The 26,960-nt window shown below is 43.0% G+C and overlaps 1 protein-coding gene across 6 annotated transcripts in view; it reads left to right on the top strand.

Annotated features, from left to right (window-relative positions):
- Positions 1 to 26,960, top strand: part of PPP1R12B (protein phosphatase 1 regulatory subunit 12B) — a 125,754-nt gene that overhangs the window by 26,510 nt on the left and 72,284 nt on the right. For all 6 annotated transcript variants that reach the window (XM_086765488.1, XM_086765486.1, XM_086765487.1 and 3 more), the window contains exons 2-10: positions 4,956 to 5,086; positions 7,172 to 7,290; positions 10,944 to 11,103; positions 13,527 to 13,671; positions 15,281 to 15,355; positions 17,758 to 17,837; positions 18,301 to 18,446; positions 22,726 to 22,835; positions 26,014 to 26,211. In XM_086765488.1, coding sequence (XP_086621614.1) covers positions 4,956 to 5,086; positions 7,172 to 7,290; positions 10,944 to 11,103; positions 13,527 to 13,671; positions 15,281 to 15,355; positions 17,758 to 17,837; positions 18,301 to 18,446; positions 22,726 to 22,835; positions 26,014 to 26,211 — 1,164 coding nt within the window. The remainder of the gene's footprint in view (positions 1 to 4,955; positions 5,087 to 7,171; positions 7,291 to 10,943; positions 11,104 to 13,526; positions 13,672 to 15,280; positions 15,356 to 17,757; positions 17,838 to 18,300; positions 18,447 to 22,725; positions 22,836 to 26,013; positions 26,212 to 26,960) is intronic.

A 26,960-nucleotide genomic window follows, 5' to 3' on the forward strand; every position in this document is an offset into this window, starting at 1 on the left:
AAGCCGTGCCAGACGAGCAGAGTTTTGCAGAGTTGTTCTGTGACGTTTCCTGGTGTCCCCCATTTTGTTATTGTAATGTAAACTTCATGCTTGAAAGAAGAATGCCTTGGCAATAGCTACTGGCGAAAAAAACAAATGCAGTGAGTGTCTCTGGCTGTAAAGAGCTACACCTGTTATCTAAGAGGGGGAAGCTAATATGCCGTATCTGCAAATTTTAGAAACTGAGCACTTCCTCCCTATGGAAAAACTGCTAAATGCTGGTCTGCGGCCAGGAGCTGAAGGAACACCATGAGCTGTGGATGGAGCCTTGCCCAGCGATGCCCGGGATTTAAATCGTATGAGCCAACTTTCTTTGAGTGGTTAGTGGGTAATTCTGGGCACTGGAGGCAGTTTGCATCAAAGACTGCTCAAACTGTAATACATTAGTGCCGTTCCAGCAGTACTTGGAGCTAACCAACTGCCAAGAAAAATACAAGGATGGCAAGAGATTAGCCTGCTGAAGATCTCTGATTAGAGGGAACGATAGCCACCGTGTACTCCCACCCTCCTGCATTGCCTTGAAGGTTCTATTCTATCTTTTACAGAGGAATTAAAGGAATTAAAAATTTAGAGACAAAAATGCCGTACTCTGTAGTTAACCTTGCTTTCAGCCTCTTCTACATGTGTAACCAAGGAGCTGAGCGTTAGCAGTGCCTATGAAAGAATTAAGCCTATCCATGTATGTATTTTTCTTTATGCAAAGCAGATTTCAAGGGCAATTTATGAGTGGGAGTGTTTCCTCACATTAAATAATTGGTCACCAAAAAGGCAGCGTTACTTCTCAACCAACTTTTACCTTTCTTTCCTCCCTTTGGGGGCTGGAGGGGCAGGCGTCTGCTTTGTAATATCGCTCTCCGATGGAGTTATTCTTACAATGTTCCCAAGGAACGCTGCATCAAATAAAAGAGGAGAACTTTGCATAGCGATAGATCCTTTAAGGTTACTAAACTTATCCACTCTCCTAAATTTAAGGTTGGAGGATTAATAGTACTTAAAGGAGGACACATCTACCCCTTGTACTTCCTCTTTGTCCTCTTCTCCTTCCTCTGGTGACCTCAGGTAACCCATTTGGCTTAGCCCGAAGATGAACTGTGCCCTCTGAATCTCAGTGAATCTGTTGTTCTTGTGTGGTGCTTTGCAGTGCTTAATTTTCGCAGATGTGCACAATCAAACGTGCAGCAGAAGTCTTCTGGAGGGGTGTCAGCAGTCAACACTCAAAAAAGTTAGGTAGGCAGGTGCGTGTCCTGAGTACCTCTAAACAGTGAGAATTGCTGTTCTTTAGTTTGTAGCACGGTAAAATGGTGTCACGTATGAAACTATCAATACCGTTAATACAAGTCTGAGTTACATACAACAACCATGAGTTCCATGACAACGTGTAAGTGTTAATCCGTCGATACTTTAAATTTATACACAGAAATACGCTGCAACTCCTAAAAGCTGCCGTTTAATCTGTCATAACTTTTATACATGTTTTATAAAGCTCTTAAAGATGAGAGAGTCTCTAGAAATGACCAGTTTTACTCATTATCCCAATTGTTGGCTTTGTAATTATTGCTGTAAGATGGGTTATATATGTCATAGCGTGTTAAGATACAAGCGGTGCATTCTTTTAGGGTGTCTGGCTGAACAGAGGGGCAAATAATCCTGTGCCTCTCTTACATGCGATGGTGAGATTTTCAGAACTGAACAGGAGTTATTCAGTACCTCTGTTTTGTCAGATGCCATTTTCTGAAACTCCTTCTCCACCTCACTTTTAAAAATCTTGGCCAATATAAGTATTATTATGTAATATCACAAAAATGCGAGAAACTATTGCATTTCGATATCTGAGGCAGGCAAGAAGTCGTACTTGCTCGTGTTAACACAGTCTCAAGTCACTTAAAAAACTGTTCATGTTATTCAGTTCCGTGTTCATTCTATTCTTCTAGTTAGTTAGTCACTAACTAATACTAAAATAAATATTTGCCAAGCAGTGTCACATTGCTTGGTCACATAACTTGCCCCGCAGTTTTCCATGATACGTCGATGCAGAAGGGTGGAGTGAGGGTTAGTTTTCTTAGATATTAAAGAATGCTTTGCTGCTCTGTTAAGGACTTAACAGAGTCCTTTGTGCTTGACTTTATTTCACGGCAAATGCAAACAGCAAGCATGAAATAAGCGCGGTATGGTTCTCCTGGGGAAGCGAGCGAATGCCTGCTGTTGTCAGCACCCATGTAGCTTTGTCACTTTGTCACCGTTTTATCTCTTCAGAAGCCAGGCGAGTCGAGTTACTGCAGATTTCTGTGCAGGAACAGGTGGGGTTTGATCCCATTATCCCTCCTGTTTCTAGCATGCATTCCATAGGAACCACGCGAGACAGGGACCAGCAGAACAGCGAAGCAGTAACGAGCAGAAATTTAAAAGAAGGAGGGAGCTCTTTCATGCATCTAAGCAGATATTTAAGTTTGGAGTCCAGTATATCCAGTGGCTTGAGCAAGAACCGGTCTTTTTTCTGGGCTGATTCCCAGTATGTGCAGATGCAGTGGGTGTATTTGGGTGGTTTGAATGATAAACAATGTAAATATAATTCTCTATCAAATACATACAAAGCTCAGAATGTAGAGACATTCTTCAGTCTAAATTTAGACTTGCACTCAGACCTCAGGTAATGCTCAAACAAACGCAGCAGGGCAGTAAGTATGCACAGGCGTGAAACGTCTACCTCGCTGCTTTGTCAGAGCCGTGCTGATAAAATTCTTCTTGGAGGCTATAATTCTTTAGTCAGCCAGAAGTGAGTGTGCTCCAAAGAAACCACTGCGTGGGTGAACTTGTCTTGGCTATTCTCGGAGCAATATGCTTTCAGATGAAGTCAGTTTTATTTAAAAAGTGGTATGTAATGGTTGTCTTCCCAGGTCAAAGTGTAAATAACTCATCGATAAGATGAGAGAGACCTAACCGTGTATTACCCCATCGTACTTGGACCTGAGACAGCTCCGGCCTCAGTGTGATGCTTTTCAGTCCCCAATATTTTCGGTTTGGATTGTTGGGTTTTTTCCCAGTTCTAGTGCCTGCAATAATCTAAAGAAAGTCCCCCAGAGCCGGGTGTACAGGATGAAGCTGTTTTGTGCCTGAGGGTGGGAGAGTGTCGATGGACTGAGTAGAGTGGACAGAGCCAACCCAGGGGCAGTCTCATCTGTTCCTGTTTGGAGCAATCCCTGAAGTAGACTGTTTCTAGAATTATGCTTGTGCTTTTCTGGCAAAGGGTAAGATTAAACCAGTCTAAAACAGAGCAGGGAAAGATGCGGACACTTCAGCATAGGCACAATCTGGACTTTGGTCCTTGATTCTGCTCCTGGGGTGTCCTTTCCCACCGCCATAGATGGACCCTGTGTTTGCTACTAGGAATTTGTTTTCTGGAGCATGCTTCCTTAGAGGAAAAAGGTTTTTGCTTTTGGAGTTCACAAGTAGCCGTTTACATGGCTACTCGTGAACCAAGCAAGTGGAGGAGTAAGCTGTGTTGGCAGGGTAAAAGGCTAGTGTGGGGTTTGCACTTGCAGCAGGAATAACAGGAGCTGGATGTCTTGGTGCAGGGCATGCCTCTCCTTTGCCATAAGCACTGCAGCATAGATGAATGTGTTAGATAATATAGAATTGTCTCTTTTTGGAGGGGGGTGTTGGTTAGAGACAATTTCTTCATTTTCATTGCTTGCTGGGAGAGGAATGGCTAGTCAGTGTTGCTTGTTTTAGAACAACGATCATCTGGAAGTCATCTGACTGCCGTAACTGATCGGTGTGCCCACATCAAGCTATGCAGAAGGATCGAGTGCTGAGATTTTGGAGGAATTTTGACCAAGCTGATTCCCTCTCCAGTAATGAGGAACAAGGTTTCTGCCTGTAGATGGACATGCTAAAAGCCAATCTTTTCGCCTCCTGGTCGTGCTTGGTGCTTCTCAGCTGAGGCACGTACATTTGGACGTATGTATTACATTGCCAGCTCATCCTTAAATAGCAGCCTCCAGCAAACTGTAACTGCAGTGTAGAGCGTGCTGTAGCCAGGAATTTGAGGAAGGAGGAATTCCACCCAACAGAAGTGCTGAGGCTTGAAAATCTAGCTAGGTTTTCTTCTGACAGCTTCAAAGCTAGCAAGTCTTTGTAAATGCAGGCTCTGGAATTAACACAGCGGCTAATAAAGGGTTGTCGTTCTCTTCAGTAGCTCACGGGGACTGTAGGGCTGACAGGGAAAGTTGTACTTTGTTGTACGCAGGAAAATGAATAGATAGGCTGACTAAAGAAGTTATTAACTTCTCTGAAATTCTGCTTTTGCTATGGTTACATCTGCAAAGAGCAGCATCCAGTATGCAGATGGTCTGCTTTAGTCAGGCTTCCTGAGCTCATGCTTTCCCTGCTCGTCCCTGTGCTAGTGAGATCTCATTTCGTTCATTGTTATGATGTTATTTCATTGACATTTAGAGATAACAGCGTAATCTAAATAAATACATAGCTTGCCTTGCTTACAGGAATTTGATGCCATACCTAAAACTAATACAGATATATCACTTTACAGTGCAGCCTCGCCCCAGGGAGATAGCAGTGTGGGAGAGAGGAAGGAAGCAGATCAATTGGTGAGAAGTGAAGCTTGAGCAAATTTAGAGGTTGTCCACTTGGGGACTCTGAGTTACAATTAATTTTTGAAAGTTCTGAAATTAATTTATTAGTTCATAAATTCATGCTACCTTAAGTTTTAAGGTAGCTAACAGTGTGGGAAACGCTCACAGTGTGGGAAACACAGCCCAGGAGTTACCTGCTGCCAGTAACTGCAAATGAAGGTTGTACACTTGATTTAACACCGACATTTTTTTTTTCTTTCTTTCTTTCCTTCCTTTTCTCTCCAATCCTTCCCTCCCCTGGATGTCCCCCCTCCCCTTCTCCCTCAGGCCTGTATAGATGAGAACCTGGACATGGTGAAGTTCCTTGTGGAAAACGGAGCCAGTGTGAACCAGCAAGATAACGAGGGCTGGACCCCTCTCCACGCAGTGGCATCGTGTGGCTATCTGAACATAGCAGAGTGAGTGAGTTTCAGGCAATTCTGGGTATTTCTAACACTTTCCACGTCTGCCTCTTTGGAGCAGGTACATAAGCGATTGATGCTCTGAGACTTATACAACATCTTGGGAAGCCATGCTGAAAATAGATGCATTTCTCCTGTCACTGAGTTCTTAATTTGTGAGGATTAAGGTGGAGTGTGCAACTAACTGCCTTTTTGGGGTTGCTGATCCCGTTACGGTGACTTACAATTCATTAGATTCTTTAGCTAAAATGCCAAGCAAAAGGGAAACACGACGGCTGACAGGCAGGCACACTGACACAGAGACGTGTAAGGAGGCACAGCTCTGCTGCTGCTGACTGGCTTTGCTCTGCACTTCTGTCAGTGGGAAGCACATGTAGAATTTTAGTTGTTACCTAAGAGTGATTTGGGATTTTATTCCTCTTAACTGAAAAGAATCCTGTTTCTGTACAAAATGTATGTTAGTGTAATTACATGCATACAGCTATTCTGGTGTAAACCCCAAGTGTAGATACGTGGCGTACTATAAAACAATTCAAAGGGGGACTGCACCAGTGCTTACCCTTGTTTAGAGGCTTGGCAAAGCGACTACATTTTCTGACCGTAGACAGGCCTATGTGAGGCCGTACTGCAGTTGCATGGAGACTTTCGAGAGAGAAATGCGATATTCTGGGCTCCAGAGTCACCCGTACGCCAACAGCGTCATTCCTTTTCCTTCACATTTAGATCTTACGTTTCTGTTTCTTGCATACTGTCTGACAAAAGATGGAGAAGTAGATATAAGTAACTGCTTGTTACTTAACTCAAAATCAGAGCATTGTCTTGTTGTATTTGTTTTGGTTTGTTTACAACAGAAGATATTGGCCCCAGTTTGGACATAACCAGGTGAAATTCTGTGGCCTGCTGTAGAGAGATTATCTAATCTAGTGAGTACAAACATAAAATATATATGAAAGAGGAGACAGTAAGTATAACTGAGAGTTTTGTCCAGCAGACATTTAAAGCAAAGCAGTAACCTGCTATGAGTGACTCCCAAGAAAGATTTGACTCTTGGCACAGTTTCTGATTCCAAGGTTTGAAATAACATCTGATCGGAGCGTTCCTTATGCTCACAAAGGACTAATAGTCCATTTGTTCCAGAGAAGATACTGATACCAGACTACTTGTGCGCCAGCAAGTTGCTCTGAGAGTTTGAGAGCTGCTCAAATACAGTGCTAGAATAACTGGACCCAAAGAATAGGCAAACGTATGTGGTGGTTTTCTAACAGAAATATTTTTTCTGAGGTAAAGGCTGCATTGTAGGCTGGGAGAATAAGGGAAAACAGTGGTATTTCTCAAGATAGTCCTCTACAATATATTCTAACAAAAAAAAAAAAATATCCAAAGCTCATGTGTTTCTGGTTTTTGTTCTCCTCCTGGAACAGTTCTTAGCTCGTTGGATGATCTTTTATCAGTTTGCTTTTTCTTCTTCCCAAATACTAGTCCTTCAAATGAAAGATGATGTTATTCTTTACCATGCTTATGTATTTAGTCCACCACAGCTACCAAAAAGTTACCGAAATTTGGATACTTGATAACTGTTTCTCAAAGGCATTAAAAATAAATTTTAAAACTGAACAACCTCACCCTCCTATTTGTGTGTTTAAAAGGTACTTGATTTACTTCCCAGAATTTTACTGGTTACAAGATGTACAAGCTGAAGAAGACAATTGTTCTTGAGTGAACTTTTGGTGTAGTTATAAAAAGACAAATTAAAACATTTATAATGGCTTGGCTTATATTTTTAAAAAATTATTATTATTTCCTTTGGAGGGGGGGAAGCATAATCAATCAAATTAGTGCAAGAATTAGGGATATTCAAATAGCTGTAGAGAAACAAAAACTCTGGGCCATTGACAAGGGACCTGACATTTAACAGTGAACTTTTTTTTAGTCTATAAATTTGGTAAGAATAAGGTACTCAGTTGGTAACTGAACTTGAATGAGAAAGCAGAACCAAATATTTGGCTACTTGATTTACTGTGTAAGTCGCAGTGAAGCCTGCACACAAGGTCTAATGTGTTGGTATGGGTCTCATTCACGTAGGTACTTAATTAGTCACGGAGCCAACGTGGCGGCTGTGAACAGCGAAGGTGAAGTCCCGTCTGACATCGCAGAGGAAGCAGCCATGAAGGACCTGCTTCTGGAACAAGTAAAGAAACAAGGTAAATCAGTAGCAGGATTGAATATGAGAAAGTTAGACCACTTATGAGTTTCTATAAGAAAATTCTGTTGGCTTAGTGTCTGCAGGTGAAGAGATCTGAAATCTGGCCCAAGAGGCAGCAGACAAGTTTTGCTTTGGTAGCAGAACAGTGGAACAGATGCAGAAGGTTTGTGGTGTGCTGCCTCTGTCTTTAGGATTCTTCGAAGCAAGACACCACAGTACTGAAACCCTGGAACCTGATTCATTAGATCTGTTTGCTTTTAAAGTGAGGTTTAATTCTGACCTCTGGTATCAGTGAAAAGTCTTGTTTCACTAAGACTTGATAATACAGAGGTGAGATTTACGGCCCTGCCAAGAGTAGGGACCAGGAAATGAGAGTGCCTGGCCTGGAGTGACCTGCTTTATCCTGACGCTACCCTAGACAACTTCTGCAGCCCATCTGCACTGCTGTGTCCCCCTTCTCCTCAGGTATGCCTGTCTGAGGGGCTGCTCTCTGGCCTGTCCCTGCAAGAACAGCACTGGTAGAAGAAATGTCTTGGACAGTGTAACTTGGGTTATAACTAAGAAATGCTTTGTCAGTGTAACATTTTCTTTGTACTCATGATTTCATCTGTGAGTGGTTAGGTGTCTGTACATATGTGTGAGAAGTTAAAATTCTACCTATGACGTTCATCTAGAATTTATTTGAAGGATGCATTTATACCAGCTGTGTGGGAAGTGATGAAGTGAGACAAATTGAGCCGATACAGCCAATTGACTGTCCACACTGGAGAAATACAGACTGCGTATTTGTGCTTGAGAAGGGAAGACTGGCAGGGGGATCCAGCTGCTGTCCTGCGCTACCTTGAGGGAGGCCATAGAGGCAATGGAGCCAGACTCTTCTCAGAGCTGCAAAGTGAGAGGATGAGAGGAAAAAGTCATAGGTTTGAACAAGGGCCATTCAGAGTGCATGTGTGTATATATATACGGGGAAAAATGTTTCCCAGGAAGGTACTACAATACTGGAACAGAGACCCAAGGAATCTTTGGAATCTCCATCACTGGAGGTAGTCAAAACTCAGCTGCATTCAGCTCTGAGCAATTTGATCCGGGTTTGATGTTACCCTCCTTTGAGCAGGGATTTGGGCTACAGACCCCCAAAGATTCTTTCCAGTCCAGATTGTTTTATGACTGCAGGTTGGTGTTGGGGTTTGCCTGCTGGATTTAATCCAGTCCTCTCTAACAGATGTATTCTGCTTGGCACATGGTGGTTACTTTTATTCTTGAAGCTATTTTCAGGTATGGTTAGGAAGAGGTCACTCCCTTGCTACTCTGTCAACCGTGTACTGTTCCACTGATGAGTTTGTAGCTGTCCAGCTGAGACCTCGTTGTTATTTGTGTTGGTGTTCCTCTTGGAAAGCTGATGTAGGATCATGTTCCTGCTGGTAAACAGAAACTTTTCACTTTCTAGTTCAGTGATTTTTGGGACAAGATTATTGTTATGTTGTTCCTCTTTTCCCTCCACTTTGAAATAAGCTTAGTAGCCCTTCTCCCTTATTTAGTCTGCTCACATATTTAAAAAGAAGAATTGTGTCTGCAGTCAGCGCTTGTTTTACTGGACTGTCCAAACCGTGCCTGTTTCCTCTCTGCAGTCAGGCTTCCTTGGATGCCCAGAAAGACAAAGATCCTTTCTTTACACCAGTGTAACTTGTCTCTCTTTAAAGTGGCTGTCAAGAACTGTACATGGTAATAACGTGGTTGAAACCTTACAGGCCATTAAGGCAGCAATTCTGCCTCAGCTGCAGATGTTTTCCCTGACACTTCTTGGGATTCTGCATGGCTTTTTCATTGCTTCACCACATGAGTGACATCCTGCTAAGATGCCCTGAAACAACCATCTGTCTCCACTGAGAAGCTTCCCATTGACACAGTTTAAAAGGATCATAGCTGCTGGAGAAAATGCGGTATAAACTTTAAATAAGCGTCCATCCGGCTCTGTAGCCTGCCTTCAACAGGAGCTGTAAGCAGATGCCTGCTGCAAACTGTAACAGCAGGACAAGTGTGCGTGATTCCCCTCGCATTTTCCCAGCCTCCAGCCACTGTGCCACAAGGAATTCCTGAGCCAGATGGGCTTTCTACGTACTCGTGAATCCCCTGTGGCTTTCTGTTTCATGAACTGTGCAGTCCTTCTTGGGAACTCCTGACATGTAGCATTATGTTTAATAACTACAAATTTGTCTAATCCTTGTTCTGAAGCTGGTTGTACTTTTAATCCTCGCAACATCCTGCGGTAGTGGGTTTCACAGCTCAGGCTCAGTTAAGTGTTTTCTTTTGTTCTGTTTTAAACCTAATGCCCCATGATTTAATTGGAAATCATGTCATTCTTATACTGAAAGAACTAATCTGTAGGGACAGTTGCTTTTCAACACCTTTCTTGATTTTTGAGATTTGTCATAGAATCATAGAATGGTTAGGTTGGAAGGGACTGTTAAAGCCCACCCAGTCCAACCCCCCTGCACCACCGAGCAGGGACATCTCCAACCAGATCAGGTTGCTCAGAGCCCCGGCCAACTTGGCCTGGAATGTTTCCAGGGATGGGGCATCCACCGCCTCTCTAGGCAACCTGTTCCAATGTTCTACCACCCTCAGTGTAAAAAATTTTTTCCTAATATCTAATCTGAATCTGCCCCCCTCTATTTTAAAACCATGATCTTCACCTTCATCATTTTTCCTGAGTCAGTGAGCTCTCATCTGATTAATCTTGTGTGGAGCTGTATTGTACTTCTGATCTATTGTCCTTACATGACCTTGTTATCATGAAAACTCCGCTTACAAAAACAAATCTTAAATAGTTTCGCCCATTGTCGGTCTAGTGACAATTGACACAGCCCATCAGCTAGAGCCGCCTGGCCTCTGCACCATGGCAGTTGCTTCCTAGGGTAAGGAACTTGTCCCTCCTGTTATCGGAAAGCCCCGCAGTCCGTGTCTCTGTCATACCAGATGTGTGTATTGATGAACTGACTTGATCTGACTACATCTAAAGCAGATCTCTTAAGCCGTCCGCATAGAATTTTTTCGCATTTTTTCCCAAAATGATTTAGCATGGTGTTTTGTCAGAATGTGGTGGTTTGCTGCTCAGTGGAATTAACTCACTATTTCTTTTGGCATGCCTAGCATGAATAGCTCTGGTGCAGTACAGATCTATATGTGCAGCTTGCAGATTGTGCTGAATTTTGAGAGAGCATACAGTTGGGGTCATGCTGCTCTTGCAGGAGACGTCTTAGGATCATCTCTTCAGATCTTCACTGTAGATTATATGCTCACTGTAGTTTAATTTGGTTTCTTAAGCTATTATCAGACTTTATTTCCACCTGGGACACTGCATATTTAGAATGCAGTCCTTCCACCCATAGTTCACAGTTGACCTAGTAGTTAGTTGGGCTGATTTGCAATCAGTGGCTCAACTTTCAGATTTTTTCAAGTGAGACAGCTTTGAAGTCTCTGTCAAGGATGCAGGAGTTCTCCCAGCTCCTAGAAAATGCTTTTGCTGATTTTTTTTAATTTCTTTTTTAATGGGAGATTGCAGATAGTTTACTAATGCTGTATCGGAAATGAAACATAGGGTAAGTTTAACAAGTACATGAGAATCTCTTCTTCTGTGCTCCACCCCCTTAGGTGTAGACCTAGACCTGGCAAGAAAAGAAGAGGAGCAGCAAATGCTGCAGGATGCCCGGCAGTGGCTGAACAGTGGGAGAATCGAAGACATCAAGCAGCCTCGAACAGGTGCCACGGCTCTTCACGTTGCTGCGGCAAAGGGCTACTCTGAAGTCATGAGGTAGGAGCTCCGTCCCAGGGCTGATGCAGTGAATTGAGACTGGTTTTCCTAAGGAACACATCCAGCTTTACAGCTGAGAGTAGTTTGTTTCTGAGACTTTCAGGCTGCTGTTTCTCAAAAGGCTCTGTAGATTCATGTGCCCAACCACAGAGGTTCACTGGGAAATACGTAAGGCCTGGAAGATTCCCTTCCATACCTCTAGGCCTTTAAAATGATGAAAGCTTTTCAGAGAGAGAGACCTGAGTTAGAATGAATAGTTTTAGGATGAGTCAGAGTAATAGTTCTAGGACGAGCAAGTTAAACAGTATGAGGGCATAAAAGTACAATTTCAGCCTCCAAAGTGACAGTATGTGCTGGATGACAGTCCCAAACGCCCCGCAGTTTACATGACCAGTCTAGTGGAAAAATGCAGCGTCCACCCCATCTCGCTGTCCCCTGCTCCTTGATGCTCCCGCTCCTGCAGCCGTCAGCAGTGGCAGAGGGATTCCAGCACGTGACAGTTCTGCTTCTACTGCTCTGGCACTCGCAAGCTTTTTATGGACGTGAACTTGCCCAGTGTAGTCCTTCCTGGGGATAAAGCATTCGTATTTGTACAGCTAAGGCCAAATTAAGACTTCCAGCAATACTTTCTGCTCTGCTCTTTGTGTATGGGTGGAGCTGCCCGTGACCATCAGCAAGGTTGCTGTGTCGCCCACATGAAAATCCTTTCTGGAAGTGTTCCTCTATCTTGATCCTTGATTTCCTAGTTTTAATTGGCATGACTTGATGTGCAAGAGCTGTTTCTTATCAAGTGCTTGTAATTTTGTTGTTCCCCGTGTTTCCTATTTGTATTAATTCATTAAAGCTTATAATTGAGTTATGAGCTGTCTGTGCCTGCACCGTGCCCCAGAACACTGATCTAAGACAGCTCATGTGGAACAGAAATGTAATATCTCCTGAATCTGAGGTGTTGGTCCCGTGGACTTTCAGTGGAGGGCTGTATGTCCAACGCTTGTCAGTGTTGGCTGTGTTCAGTGTTTGCAGGGTGACGAGTTCTGGACAGCTACTCCTTGGCATTACTTGTTAGAGTGATAAACAGATCTCACAGAGAGCTGACATTGTTCCGCTCTTGTGGATTTTATGGCCACCCTGTAAGTTCAAATACAAAGCTTCAGTAACTTAAACCAAAGGGGCTGAAAGCCAGGAGCTAGCTAACTCTCAAATGAGAGGTGGAATTTCTCTGTGACCTTGAGTCTCTTAGCAGCTATCTTCCTGCCTTTTGCCAGCTGGAAAATCAACATAAAATCAGCATCTAATTTAAAATTTAGTTCACAGAGAAACACACTACTGCCACCAAGATCACTGTGTTTTCTTTAGCACAGTAATGCATTGGTGTAAAGCTGCAGGAGTTTCAAAACTGCCGATGCAATTCTGAGGTTGTTCTGGATTTCCCTTGTGCTGGAGGAAGGTGGCTCTGGATGGTGGAACTTCCCACGATGGAAATTTTCAGAAGCAGTTTTACCAGACTTGTAGAATTCTCCTGGGATGTTCTTCAATATTTAAGCAACTTGGATAATAGTCAGTTTTGATACATGAGCCGCCCAGTACTTTCGTCTGATCACTGACATACTGGTGTGCATATGTCTCTGAAGCTTCAGACTACAATCGACTCCCTTCTGTTTGTTTTGGTTTTAAATATTCACTCTCCAGATGCTGTGAAACACTAGCGCTCTGGTCTGATTGAGAAGGGAGTGGGTGGAAGGTGCACAGCAGTAACTAACACGAGGGTGTTCCCAGGCAGGTTCGCTTGGGTAGGATTTGCTTTAACTGCGCAAGGGCTTGTCTGCAAAAATGCAATTTGAGTTGTTTAACCCAAATGTGGGGTTTTTAACTTACAAATTTCACATCTGGCAATCACAGTAATGTTGCTGGCAGTCCTGCTGGCCTTGTCTCCTGTGGACCGTTCCTACAGTGCAGCCGCCTTCTCTGGTAGAACCAAGACTGAGCTCCAGTTACCAGATGTCCTCTTCATGTAGGTGCTGTGCTTGGCTCCTTGTCACGGAGACGACAGCCTGCAGAGATGTTTGTTCACTTAGTGCCTGAGTGAATCTGGTGTCTCTTGTCCGTTGGAGCAGGAGTTCAGGCTGAGTCGCCGATGCCAGATTAGAAATTCAGGTGTTCTCCCAGTGTAGGACATGCTGAAAGGAAACCTCATCAATGAGACTTGTTCCAGCAGGTTTTACAGCGAAGTCACTTTTCGTTTACTGCCCTTTTCTGTTACAGCTGCAAACACATTGAGTGGGATGTTGCTTAGGTGAATAAACAAGTTCAGAAACTACTGCCTTATTGTGAACCATGCTGCCTACTCTGTGGCTCGCGGTGTGAACTCTTCTAGGTCGAGAAGTTCTCAGGTTGGCAGAAATCAATATTGCTTCTTTCCTCAGGCTCCTGATCCAGGCTGGGTTTAATCTGAACGTCCAGGACAACGATGGCTGGACTCCGCTCCATGCTGCTGCACACTGGGGAGTGAAGGAAGCCTGCTCCATCCTGGCTGAGGCGCTGTGCGATATGGACATCAGGAACAAGCTGGTTAGTACGCGCAGATGCTGGCACAACTTATGCAATGTATTTTATGGCCAGGAGAGTATCAACTTTGTTCCCTACCACTTGATCCAACGCCATGGCAAAGTTACATGGTGAGCAGCTCTGCTAGCGCGTGCGCTGGAGCATTTAAAAGCATCAGAAAATGAAGAGCCTTGACTGGAGGAAGGCAGAAAAGATTTCAAGTATTCCTGGAAAAGATCAGTGATTAAACTTAAGGATCGAGATTGTAAGAAAGGATAGGGGCTAATCTGTGTCTTCCCGTTTGTAATCCTGGCAAATTAAACAACAACAAAAAAAGGCAGTCTTGGAGTGCAAGCTAATATGCTAATATTAAGGTATAAGGCACTGAAAACTAGTGAACCCTGGAGAAACTGGCAGCTTTAAATTCTTCCTGTTCTACTATATTTGTCATAAAAAGGGAAATTGAAAAATTGACTCAGATTTGTGAGAAATTAGTAAAAAAAATCAGAATAGAAGAAAAAAAAAAAGGGGGGGGGTGGAATTCCTCTTCCATCCTAATAGTTTTTCCTTGAAGAGCCTGTGGATTTTCAAGAGCTGGTGTGTGCTTGAGCAGAGCTGTTCTTTGTGTTCCCCTCCCTGCTGCGGTGCCCAGGCAGTGTCTGTGCACAGGATTCGGGATCTGCAGGAGCGGATTCAGTTGTGCCCTGGCTGCTTCTGGGGGAGGAAATGAGGTTGGAACAACTGGGGAGTGAGAGCAGGCGAGATAATTTGAAAAGAGGAATGTGGCACTGCATGGTTTGGGTGCATCTGGCGGTACTGGAAACCGATGTACAAGAGGTGCTCTATGAGAAGGAGCCATTTTAGCATGGTGAGCTCTTTGGCATCCAAAATACGAGGAATCTTTTTTGTTTTAAGTGCAATCAGATGCTTTTTCAAAGTGTTCAGAATGTGTGTGGGTTTTGTATTGTGCTAGACTTGAAAAGAAACAGACACAGTTTGCTGCATTACCTGCTCTTCCCAGGCAAGGACTGTTACTTTGCTAGGTCAGATGGCCAAGGCAACCTGCATTTATTTGGTCACTAGCCATCAGATTTTGTTATCTGTTGTTAATTAAATGGTGGTTATAAGTTTAGTTGTGGTGAAAATGTAACTGATTTCTTGTTTTGTGCCCCAAAGTAATTTTTCTGGTTTGTTTTATTTTGTAAATGCCCATGGATGTGGAGATGGCTCCCAAATTTTTTGGCCTGTTGATGATTTGGCAGCCTTTTAAGGGTTCAAATACACAGTGATACATTAGAACAGGTTGATCACATTCCTTCTCAGTACAAGAGCGTCCTTTTTGGAAACCTAGAAACTCAGATGTGTTAGTCCTGGCTGTTAGATTTGAGCAGCAGCAACTGGGGGACTGCACTTCAAGGATGAAGGTTGCTGGGAACGTGGATTGAGTCATAAAGCTGCCATCACTGTCGCGTGGCTTTCCCTACTCGGGAGTGAAAGGGAGCATGTTTCGCAGCGGTTGGGGAGGGAGGGTGTGGATCATGTTCACTTTTGTTCTTCACTGGTAAACAGTGCTTTTCTGGAATATTAACACCGTGCCGTATTGGGTATCTCTTGTCTTCTCTCATTGCATCAGGGCCAGACGCCGTTCGACGTGGCTGACGAGGGACTAGTTGAGCATTTAGAAATGCTGCAAAAGAAACAGACTGTGGTGAGTTTCTGGCAGATCATTTTCCACCTCTCCAATTACGTTTTTAGGCATGAGTGTTCTCAAAGACATATGGCGTCAACAGGCACAGGAAGCTGAGACCTAGCTTTTTTTTTTTTTGTTGTTAGTAATTTGGAATCAGTATTTACACCGGTATTTTTAACAGCTAGAAATCTAGAAAAGTGGATAACTGCATCAAGAAGGTCAGTAGCATGCATACATGCAGAATTATGTAAACTGGGAAGGAATGTATAGTTCATCTTTGAAATTGTTATTATTCTGCAGTTGGTTTTGTTACCTGGCAAGCTCGCTAGCATCAAACTGCTCTTTTCTTAATGAGTGATTACTCAAGTCAGCTTTGAGTTGGCATCTAAGGAAATAGGCTGTTAGTGTTGAGAGAGAGAGATCTGTTACCATGACTTTTGAGTGAGAAGAAATTATAAATGTCAGTGAATTCTGGACTCAAAAAAAAAAAATGATTATTTCAAAACCATGTTAAATTGACATTTCACAATGCAATGGAGATAGTGGAAAGAGTTATAAGCAGAAATTTGGCATAAAAAAGGAAAGGAAAAATACATCTTGATCAAGGTAAAGCCAGTCATCAAGCCGGAAAGTTAGTTTTGGATTGCATTTTTGCCTGTTTCTTCTTTAAAAAGAATAAAAATCAGTAAGTACCATTTAAAACATTGGATTCAGAAACAGACATAATGAGACCACTGCTGATAAAACCCAGTACAGTATTTTGAGGAACTGACAATGTGGGTGGTAGAACTCAAGCTCTGATCATAACACAGCTGCTGTCATCCTTAAATAGCATCCTTAACATTCACAGAAACTTTTAAAAAATTAATCGGCTTCTCCCTAAATGGGGTGTTGATAAATACTATCAGTGTTGTGTTTTGGATTTCTTCCTATCTCACTACACCAGGGTTCTGCAGATAACTGCACTCCTCAGAAGAGAAGAAGTAGAAAAAGCAAAACAACGGCAAGAATTGGTTTTGGCTGGGTGCTAGCCCATTTTTAGGCTGGCTTTGCAGGGGCTAGCAGCCCCCATGGTTCTCTATATAGCAGCGCTATATAAAGGCCTTCTCCGTTTGTTAAATGAGTGTAGCAAGCCAGAAGAGAAGAATCCAGATTTTATCACACTTTTTTTTTTTTTTTAGTGGATATGGTTTTTTAATAGAAACGCCGTTTTATTATGTGTGTTTATCACGCACTGTTTTTATCACTTAAATAGAAAACTTAAATTTGTTAAGGATTAAATAGGCAGTTCCACAACTTTCCTCTGAGTGCATTATTCAAAATGGCTCTCAAATCAGATTTGTTTAATCTAAACCTTGTAGCGGAACAGTATGTCCTTGCTAAAAGGTTTGCTACTGTCATTGGAGAGAAGAAGGGCTTTTTTTTTGCAGGAAGCGATTCATTTGATTTGGGTTTGGATTTTTTTCCCCAATCTCTGAATTACCTTTGAATGGAGCAGGCTGTTTCCTGCGCTTCCCTTCGCTGTACTCCAGCAGTTTCTTCTGTTTAATGACAAGCTGTACCCTACATCTTGGCTCTTAGCCGGACCCCGTGTAGCTTTTCCCACATTCAGAATTTGCAGAGCTTTTGCTTCTTGTGCCTAGTGTCAGCTCTATCAAAAGAGAAAGAATAACTAGGCTAGACATGACACAAGAGAGGCGGCCTTAAAAGTGAGCCTCTAGTTGCCGTCCTCTTTCTACCTCAACTGTGTCTGTGCTTTTAGAAGGTGTGAAACAATTTTTTTGGTTACTGTTTTGTCTGTCAATGCTGACAAAATTCATATTGCTTCTCTGTGACCAAAATATTCCAGCTGCTGCAGTCATCACGGGTGCTTTTGTGCAGTGGCTTATGCTGGTGTTTGAGAGATTTAAGAGGTGACCCATCCTCAGGGGAGATCCGTCGGTGGCCTGTATGGGACGTATTTGAATGCCTCCCGCTGAGAGCAAGTAAATAACAGCTACAGAGACAGCACATTTCAAACGGATTCTGGCCTGGTTTCATGGGCATACCAACACATGCGGACAGCCCTCCAGCGCTCTGTCTGCACGGGCAGATGCAGGGCAGCACTCTGGAAGTCAGGATTTGACTCCGTGTCTCAGCAGGGGCTGCTGCAGACTTCTCTGAAGGTTTTATTAAACTGCAGCTTGAGGCTAAGAACATGCTGGGTGCGAAGCTCTGCCCTTCTGCAGCTCTAGTCCAAGACATCCAGTGCTCCTGCAAATGTGTGTCTGTTGGATTGGCTTGTTAAATAAATCCACAGCATTTTCCGTCTAACGAGGCTGGGATGACCTTATGCTGTGGTAATTATTGGATTGTGCTGAGGTGGCTTGTTAAGATGTCTGTTTTCATTCTTTCTCCAATCTTCTTGGACTTTTTGACAGTTGCGAAGTGAGAAGGAGACGAGGAATAAGCTAATTGAAGCTGACATGAACGGCAAGCCTCAGAGCGGACTCTTCCCCAAGTATGTCTCTTTGTTGAAAAGAAGCTGCACAGAGAGTAATGGGAGACCAGCTTTGTCTGTTAGCAGTCAGCTGGCCTCAGCTGGTTTAAAAAAAGTTCACTGCTGTTCATTTCATGGTTTATTTTACATTTGAGCTCTCTCAAATACAATTTTAACTGCTGCTTAACCTACTCACTGCATGGTAGAACAAGGAGTTGGGCTGGTGCTTGGTCCCCCAGCCTCTGCACTAGCTGAGCATCAGTTTGACCTTTGGGCTGAGAACTGCACCTCTGCAGCTGCAGAGCCATACAGCCCAGCTGAAGGGTTGTGTTGCGCTAGGAACAGAGAGACCACAGATGCTCAGTCTGTAGACTGTCCTTTTGCTCGTTCGGTATGGAGCAGATCATGCCTATGTGTTCCTTAGTAGGAGAACTCAGAAATAACTCGCTTGCCTGGTGGTCGTTAAAATGTCTATGTTTTGCAGCAAAGAGAAGATTCTTTATGAGGAAGACACGCTGAAGTCCATGGAAATGGAGGAAGAGAACAAGGACTCTAGCAGTTCTAGTTCTGAAGAAGAGGAAGAAGCTGAAGAAGATGAAGTTTCAGAATCAGATGCTGAAAAGGAGTCAGGTAAGACTTAGTACACTCTGGTTTTAATAATTAGCCCAGCAAAATTAGGGGATCAGTTTGAGAATTGCTGCTTTTTTGTTGGGTTTTTTTGTGGGTGTTTTTTTTTTTTTTTTTTTCTTAGTTGTTAAAGACATCCTGAAAGTCTGACTTCCAGTGTATTTGTATAGAAGGAGAACTCTGTAGCTAGTGTACTAAAAAAAGTGATCTAAACACAGACTCCCAGGTCAGCATAATTTTTCCAAAAAAAAAGCTGTGGATAGTATTTTAATTCCTACTTCCAGCTCACTTGTTTTAAGATAACACACTGTTGGTCAGTTGTTCTTAAACAGTAGGTTTTTCCGTGTTGGCCAGTTTCAGGATGAATGCTTCAGTTACTGCAAGATGGTAGGAAAGCAATTGAGTATCTAGGAAGATAGTAGCCTCTTGTATTTGGGTCAGAGAAACAGAGAAGTTAAACGAAGGGCTGAAGCTGTTCTGTGTAACTGTAAAGATGAGGAACTTTTTTCTGACTGTGATGTGTAATAATTACAAACCAGTGGAAAATAAGGATTAAATACATCGTATCACGTTAGCCTTTACATCATAGCATATTGCTGGCATCTTACTCCCATTCTTTTTCCATAATTTCTGTGGCTTCCCTAATTAGTTTAAACAGCGTATTTATAAAGCACAGAAAGTTTAAATAAAGACACTTACTTTTACAGTAAGCTAAAACTTACGTGTCATTAATACTTCTGCAAACAGAGATGGATCTTGGACTATGATGTGTCTAATGGTTAAACTACTTTTAACATCTATGTGCTTGGCCTGTATCCTAATATACTAATAAATAAGTCCTTGCAGAGAAGTGTAGTTTAAAGTTTTGTCTTGCTTCTTGTGCCAGTAAAACTGCCACCTGTGTTCTGATTGTATCCGTTACGGCGTTTATCGCAGTAGGAGAGGTGTTGAGAATCTTTGCGGAGCCAGTAGTTACAAAAGCTATGTGAGTATGACAGTAACACGGTGAAATTATCTTTTGGCTTTTAAATCAAGCAAATGCAGTGGTGAAGTCAGTGGCAAAAGCAGGCATGCAGTAGAAGTCGCATTTATTTGCTCTGTAAATCAGAGTTTTACTGGTGAGCAGCCCTGCGTAGCTATGTGCCAATTCCTGTAAATACAGGAGGAACTTGCCCAAACCACCTCTAACGTGTGTGTAGCTGTCAGAAGCGGAGCGATGGGCTGTTCCACTGACTCAGGAACAGCGTGAGATCCTTCAGCAAGGAAAGTGCAACAGCGCTTGGCATTAAATTTTGTGTAAAGCCAGAGCAGGTCTTTTTATTAAGTTAATTCACTGAGCAAAGCACACTGTACTGATCCGTTTCAAACCGCTAAAGCTAAAACAAATCAAAGACAAAAAGTATTCAAGTAAAAATTACGCATCAGGCTTCAGCTTTTGTTACCTGTGCTCTCCTTTCCTAGAGAGATTATTGACTCCTTTGAGAAATTTCAGTCAGAATGGAAATCCTGCCTTGTAAACTTCACAAATCTCCAATAAAATGAACATGAGCTTGGCCAGCTGGATGCAGACATCGTTGTCAGTGGTTGCCTGTGTGAATGGGGTGCACATTTTTGGTACTCTGTTTGAAACAAGATTCATGACTTAACAACATCGGCCCACTCCAAAGCTAAGTAGGGATGAAAATAGCTTTTTGTAGAAAATTATAAATGTCACAGTATTACTAATTTCAAAGAACAATTATGCTTTATTATCTGCTAGACATTTTAAATGCTTGGATGGATACAGGAGGCATGTTTTTGAAAACATGGAACTATTTCCTCATTCCTCTTCATTTTCTTCTGAAATTTAATATTCACGTAGCTTTGTACTTCTGAGCAGTGCTGGGCAGATAGGAGGTGGCTGTTGTTCCAAAGTGTCCAAAGCCCAGATGAAGGGGGAAAAAAAAGCCAAAATATTGTTATGAGTGGTCTTTTTAAACAAAAAAAAAATTAATTCTTTTGACAATTGAGCATAAATCAGGACAAAGTAGAAGCTGGCAGTATAACACCGAAGTTTATTTTGAGGTATGTTTTGAAGGGTCTCAGGATGCAATAAATGTTTGTTACAGTCTGTAAGAAATTAGTGTTCTTCAAGCAAAGGAAGCTGAGTGCATTCAAGCCATTTTATTCATCTTGAGGACAATTAGCCGTTTGGCATTGGGTTGTATATAAACCAGAGAGATCAGCGTAAAATTCTATGGTCATTATCTGTGCTGGTAACTATTACAGTACCTAATTATTGTGAATTAAAGCAGACCAGAGAAGCTTTCAATTTTGGGGGTTGGTTTGTTTGTTTGTTTTAAATAACCCCCCAAAAAACCCTTAAGGAAAGTAATATTTATGCCAAATGAGAGAACTACATTTTCAGTTTCACCAAATCTGTTTTGGGGAGATTGAACTAATGCTTGCCAGTTTCCCTTACTGGAATTCCCAATGTTTACTGCCGAAATGTTAGTAAAATAAAATGTGGGATCCTTCCCTGGAGACAACGGTGCCTGTGGCCATGCGGCCTCATGCTGCCGGTACGAGGTACTTTTGCCTGTCCTTCTGCAATTGACTCCTTTCAGTCACGTTGCTCCCAGTTAGAGTCCTTTCCAGCCTGTCGTTACCGCTTCAGCTTGTGCCCTTGTAATTAGGCTTGACCTTAAAAGCTGGCCTCTCTACTATAAACTTCCAGAACGGGCTACCAGTCGCCATCTAGCCCAGCCTGCAGAGCCTGCTGGCCGTCAGGCCGGGGCTGTTCTCCCCTTCCTGCGATGCCGAGGATTCTCCCGTGTTTGACAGGCTTCACTCCCAAGGAATCAGCAAATGGCAAGCATGTAATTTTTTGTCTGTGTACATTTCCATGGACAGCTGTGTGCCAAGTCAGGCCTGCAAGGAGAATGGGTAATCTACTGCCCCTTCCTAAAACGGCTCTTTGGAACTGTAATGCATCTGAGTGTGAGGCTCAGGAAATGAAATACTCTGTTTAGATGACTTTGATGGAAGTTCTGAGATGACACAAATCATAGAAGTATAGAATACCAGCTTGGAAGGGACCTCAAGGATCATCTGGTCCAACCTTTGTTAGCAAAAGCACGGTCTGGACAAGATGTGCTGTCCAGCCAAATCTTAAAGGTGGGAGGAGAAGGTGGCTGAGACCTTCCTAGGAGAGATACATCTTTGTTTCTTTAATTCTGGATCTGTCAGTCCTGCTAACTGCCTGTTATTTTTAAATGTTGGTCTCGGCTTGCTCTGTTCTGTTTTCCGTGTCCTTTGAATCCTGTTTTCTAGGAGTGAGAACACCTGTTTCAGAAAGATTGATCTTCACGCTCCAAGGTGCCGTGCTCACAGATGCTCCATACCAAACTGCTTTTTATATGTAACAGGAGATCTTTATTCACCGCACACACCTCATTTGCTAGGACTGTTTGGGTGCTTACACTTAAAATGGCTTTGTTTTTTCAAAACCATGACTGTGTGAAGCACTCATAGCTGCAAGAGGCAAACATTGGTTTGTGGGTGTAGGTGCACTACTGTCAATTGAACCTGTTGTCTGAGACACGGTTTCTGCTTACTCTCTCCCTGGTCATGTCTGGTGGATGTTCTTACATCAAGCATGGTGCATCCATAAAAAAAAAAAAACCTGAATACTGGACGATTGCGCTTGTCTAACAAGCAGGGAGTCAGCTGTGAGCTTTGATAGGGTTGCGTAGCTTGCTTTGAGCTCTATTGAAGATTTTTTTGGGAATCAGTCCTAGCTTTGTGTAGAAGAATGGATTTTGCTGTGGAAGACCAGAAATTCTGCCCACCAGCATAAGCAAGTGCAGCAGACCCGTGCAATGAAACCCAGGCCCACTCGGGGACGTGCGCTATAATGCGTTCTCACGTACTACAGCAGGAATGGCGTGTTCTGCTTTTCTTCCCAAGTTTACAAGGGGAAGAATCCCTGAGAGGAAATAAAATTGTGAATAAACAAAGAATCTGTCCTCCTTAAGGTGCTTTCTGCAAAGGTTTGCTTGTCCATGGGGATGAAGTTCAGAAGCTTTGCCTGACAAACATATCTATCGTATTTTTCAGTAAGTGGAAGCCTCTTTGCAGAAAGCCGTGCTTAGCCTTGGCACTGACGTAGTCTTTGTGGTCTAAGGCATACTGAGGCCACAGCAACGCTGAACGGGAGTTTAGTGCAGACTGTGATTGTAAAAAGGGGCCTTGGAAGTGCAATACTGAAAAATTTGGTTTCTCTTCTTGTTTAAAATTGTAGAAAGGAAGGAGGAGCCCTTTGCCAACCACTCCAGCCATGAAACCAGGCCTAGCATCACTGAGCAAATACCGCCACCCGAGCCCAACTCCTTCACTGCATCTGCCAGAAGAGTAAGTGAATTTGGAATCAGTGGGGACTCCAGCAGTGCTTGAAAGCAGTAGGTGTTACTGGGAAACTGATGCTCTGAAACCAATTTTCAGAGGAGTTGTAAGACCTGAATTTAGGAAAGCATGATAGTACGCGATTTTGATCAAGATGCTGTGTTAACAGCAGTGTAGGACTACACAAAGGAGGATCTTTGTACGATAAGGTTCCTCTAGAATCTCTTACCCTACACAGCAAATTGCGCTGTTCACAGGAGAAACCCTGTTTACCGCAAGTGCTTTGTGTCACTGTCAGTTCTGAGACAGCTGGTGCCAGTCTCTTACCAGCAGGAGATCTTTCACCAAAGCTGGTTCCTGCTGATGTATCAACAGTGAATTTGGCTTCATCTAAAGTGCCTCTGACTTGCCAAACTCAGTTGATTCAGTGGCATGATGTTACCTCCCAGTAAGGAGAGAAGATAAAGTTTGCATCTGACTAGATAGCTGGGCTATGAAAACTTTCTAAAGGTGAAGGAGAGTTACTGAAATCTTATCTGAATTCTCCAGCTCTCACGTCACTCAGCTAGATGGCACCAGGAGACTCTGTGTTCTGCTGAGGACCAATGTCTTACGCTTCTGGTTTCTTTTGCACCAGAATATGGAGGACAGATATACAGTGCAGGCACCTTGCCAAAGTCTGAAGCCCTAGGTACACGTTAGAGGGAAAATGTTCCTTGTTTAGTCACAATTTTTTGTTTTTGACGTGCTACTAAATCAGACTTCTTGTTCAGATCAAAGGAAAGAGAGCTCCTCTGGGCGTTGTTCAGCTTGGGCTCCATGCTCAGGAAGTGTTAAAGGTTGAAGGATACTGGGAAGTGTGAGCAGTCCATTAACCTTTTCCCAGCTGCAGAGTTGTTCTCACTCATTTGAGCTGTTTAACCCAGAATAAGGCTCTTAGGGTATAGAAGTGGGCCTGTGTGCAAAGCAGTTATTAATTTGACCTTAATCACTTAAGATCAGCTGTTTTACCTTCTCTTACATGTTTAATTTTCTGTAACTCCCTTTATCAGATTGGGTTTTATATGGGAAAACATGAGTGCTTGTGTTGGCCCCCATTTGTGGAGTTATTCGTATGTGCTGTTCCTGTGTTCAGAAATTACAGAAGGCAGCTTTTACTGTGGATTTGAGCTTTCTCTCAGGAAAGTATCAGAACTACACTGAAGCGTTAGAGCTGCGTAGCTCAGTAGCCTGGAAGTGCTAGAATTAGCGGAGACAGATTAACTCTGTGCATCTGCATTAAAATAACATTAGCTAAGAAACATTGCTAAAACACTGCAGTGATAATTTTCTCTTTGCAGTCTTGAGTCAATGAGTTTCAGGGCAGAGCTCCCCAGCAGCTTCATCTATTCTGAATAATGTCAGATGTTCTGTGTTATGTAAAATATGATATAATAATGCTTATAACAGCTTTGGCCGAAAGCCTTGTCTGCCCCCGTATCCTGCCTTTGACAGTGACCATTGAAAAATACTAGAAAAGACAGAATCTAGCTGGACTTCTCTCCCACCTTGCAGAAATTTGCATTTCGGGGACTTGCTGAACCTATGGTATTTTTTTGTGTTCAGTAGCCCCTGTTGGACTTTTTCCTCTATGAATTTATGCAGCCACTTTTTGAGTGCCCATAATGTTTGGGATCCTTAACGTCCAGTGGCAAAGGGTTCTTCAGCTTAGTGACGTATTAAACAGAGCTTCCTGCGCCTGTCCCGTTACGCTTGCCACACGCTGGCTTTGTTTGCTGCTGTGAATTCCTTGAGAGAAGGAACAAGGAATAATTGATCCTTATTCACCCTTCTGTGTGCACTGAGCGTTTTGTGTACCTTGGTCATATCTCAGCCAGGAGACTCCTGGTCTACCGAATAACTCCTCATACAAAAGCTGTCTGCTCTGCTCATTCTTGTTGCCTTTCTCTGAATCTCTTCCCCCTCTTCTATACTGCTTTTGAGTCTGGGAGCCGAGCTGTGCATGACACCAAAGATGTGATTGTACCCTGCCGCAACACAGAGGCATAATGGTGGTGTGTTCCGTGTTCTCTACTTTTTCAATAATTCCTGATGTTTTGGTTGCTTTATTTCCTACACCACTCAGTGCTGAGCCCCTGTCTTTGTAGAAATATCTCTTGCGGTGCCCAGGCACCATCCCTGAATGGCAGTGGGCATCTTTTTTGTAAGACTTGGTAATTATAAGTAAAGTGGTAAATTTAGGCAGTTATATATTTGAGGAATAATACACGCTTGTCAGAAGTGCCTCATGTAACAAAAACCACGAAGGTCCATTCTGTAGTTGCCTGAGCATAGGAAGTTTTAAGCTGGGATGGGCCTCTGCAAGCAGGGCCAAGCCTCTGTCACGTTGCTTTGAACTGCTTGAGCTCAGCTGAGTGTAAAACATCTCTGAGGATGGAGGTGGCACTACTTTGTTGCACCCTGTCCCAGTACAGCATCGCTCCTACAAGGAGATACATCTTCCTTCGTGTCAGTTGGAATTTCCCATGCTGGAACTTCGCTGTTCCTACTTCTCCTTTCACTGTAGACTGTTGAGAAGTCTGGTTCCTTATCTTCTGTAAACCTCACCTCCCAGGTAGTAGAGCAATCAAATCCTTTCTTTGCTTTCTCTTTTCCATGCTAAACAAGCCACGCTTCCTCAGTCTCTCCCTTTACATACTGTGGGCTCCAGCTCCCAGTGATCTTACTGGCTTCTCCTGGACTCTCTCTGGTTTGATCTGTGTAAGAGTTTTATTTGCAGCTAGTCACAAAATAATTTATTCCTTTTTTGTTTTGTTTTTTTTTTTTTTGTTTTCTGCCTTTACTGAATAATTCCCCCTTCCTAAACAGGTTCTAATAAAAGCTTCCTTGTTTTTTTTCTGCGAAGCTGGAGGAGGGCATTGTGTAGGCAAAGGCAGCTGCACAATGATACAAGATTTCTTTCATTGTCTGTCTTTGGGGATGAGGGCACAACAGCAGTCTGCATCCTTGGGAGCTCACATTGAGCTATGTCCTGTCATTAAAGTTAAGTGGGAAATCACAGTCACTCCATCTTACATTTACAAGTGTAGCCCAGCAAAAATTTGGGCTCGTTGAAACACTTTCAGAACTTAGATTATGCCTTGCAGTGCTCTTACTTCTTCCAAACGCCCATTTTTCTCCTGTACAGTTCAGTTGGCTCAGCAAGTCCGACGAGCAGAAGGATGAGTCACCTTCGTCGTGGCGGCTGGGACTACGGAAGACTGGCAGCCACAACACGTTGAGTGAAGTCGCTGCTACTCGTGAGGCACAGAGAGATAAGACTTCTTCTATCTATCGTTCTTCATCAAGTCCTCGAATATCTGCATTATTAGACAACAAAGAAAAGGTTTGGCTTTCAGCAAAGATGTTACAGTGCATCCCAGTTGAGCAGACTTTACCTCACAGATTTAAGACCTTTTCACTTTTGTTTTGAGTTATTGCTGCATTTTGTATCCAGAACAAACTGACGTCTCTTTCATTCTTTCTATTTTTCTTTTGAAAATTATTCCTATCCTGTCAGTTGTTCTTGCAGAACTGGAGTTCAGTGCCCTTTTGACCTAATTCCTGCTCGCTTGGAAGTGGGCTGCCAGTGAACAAGGGCTGTGGGTCTGGCATGGCCCATTCTTAACCAGAAAATATCTAATCCAGATGGTAGCACATACCTGCAGTAGAAATTCTCCTTCACTGTCATTTATGTGGATTCCTTCTGTATCCACCAGCTGTATCTGTGAATTCCATCCCATGTGTTCGCTAGCTGTAACTTTGCTCCCCATGGGTAGATCCTCCATCCCTGGAAACATTCCAGGCCCGGTTGGCCGAGGCTCTGAGCAACCTGCTCTGGTTGGAGATGTCCCTGCTCCGTGCAGGGGGGTTGGACTGGATGGGCTTTAACGGTCCCTTCCAACCATAACTGTTCTATGATTCTCTAATTTATAAGTAGTTCTAGATAGAAGCTGCTTTTACTCACTAACGTGCTTTCAGGAAGTCATTTTCAGAAATTATGCTTTTATACTGTGGTATGTGTTGCCCAAGAAAATGCTTTAAAGCAGTTATCCTTGGACAGGAGAATGCTTTCTCAGTTGAAGAAATTTGAAC

The sequence above is a fragment of the Chlamydotis macqueenii genome, chromosome 23 (genome assembly GCF_036417535.1).
Source record: "Chlamydotis macqueenii isolate bChlMac1 chromosome 23, bChlMac1.mat, whole genome shotgun sequence".
Lineage (NCBI taxonomy): Eukaryota > Metazoa > Chordata > Aves > Otidiformes > Otididae > Chlamydotis > Chlamydotis macqueenii.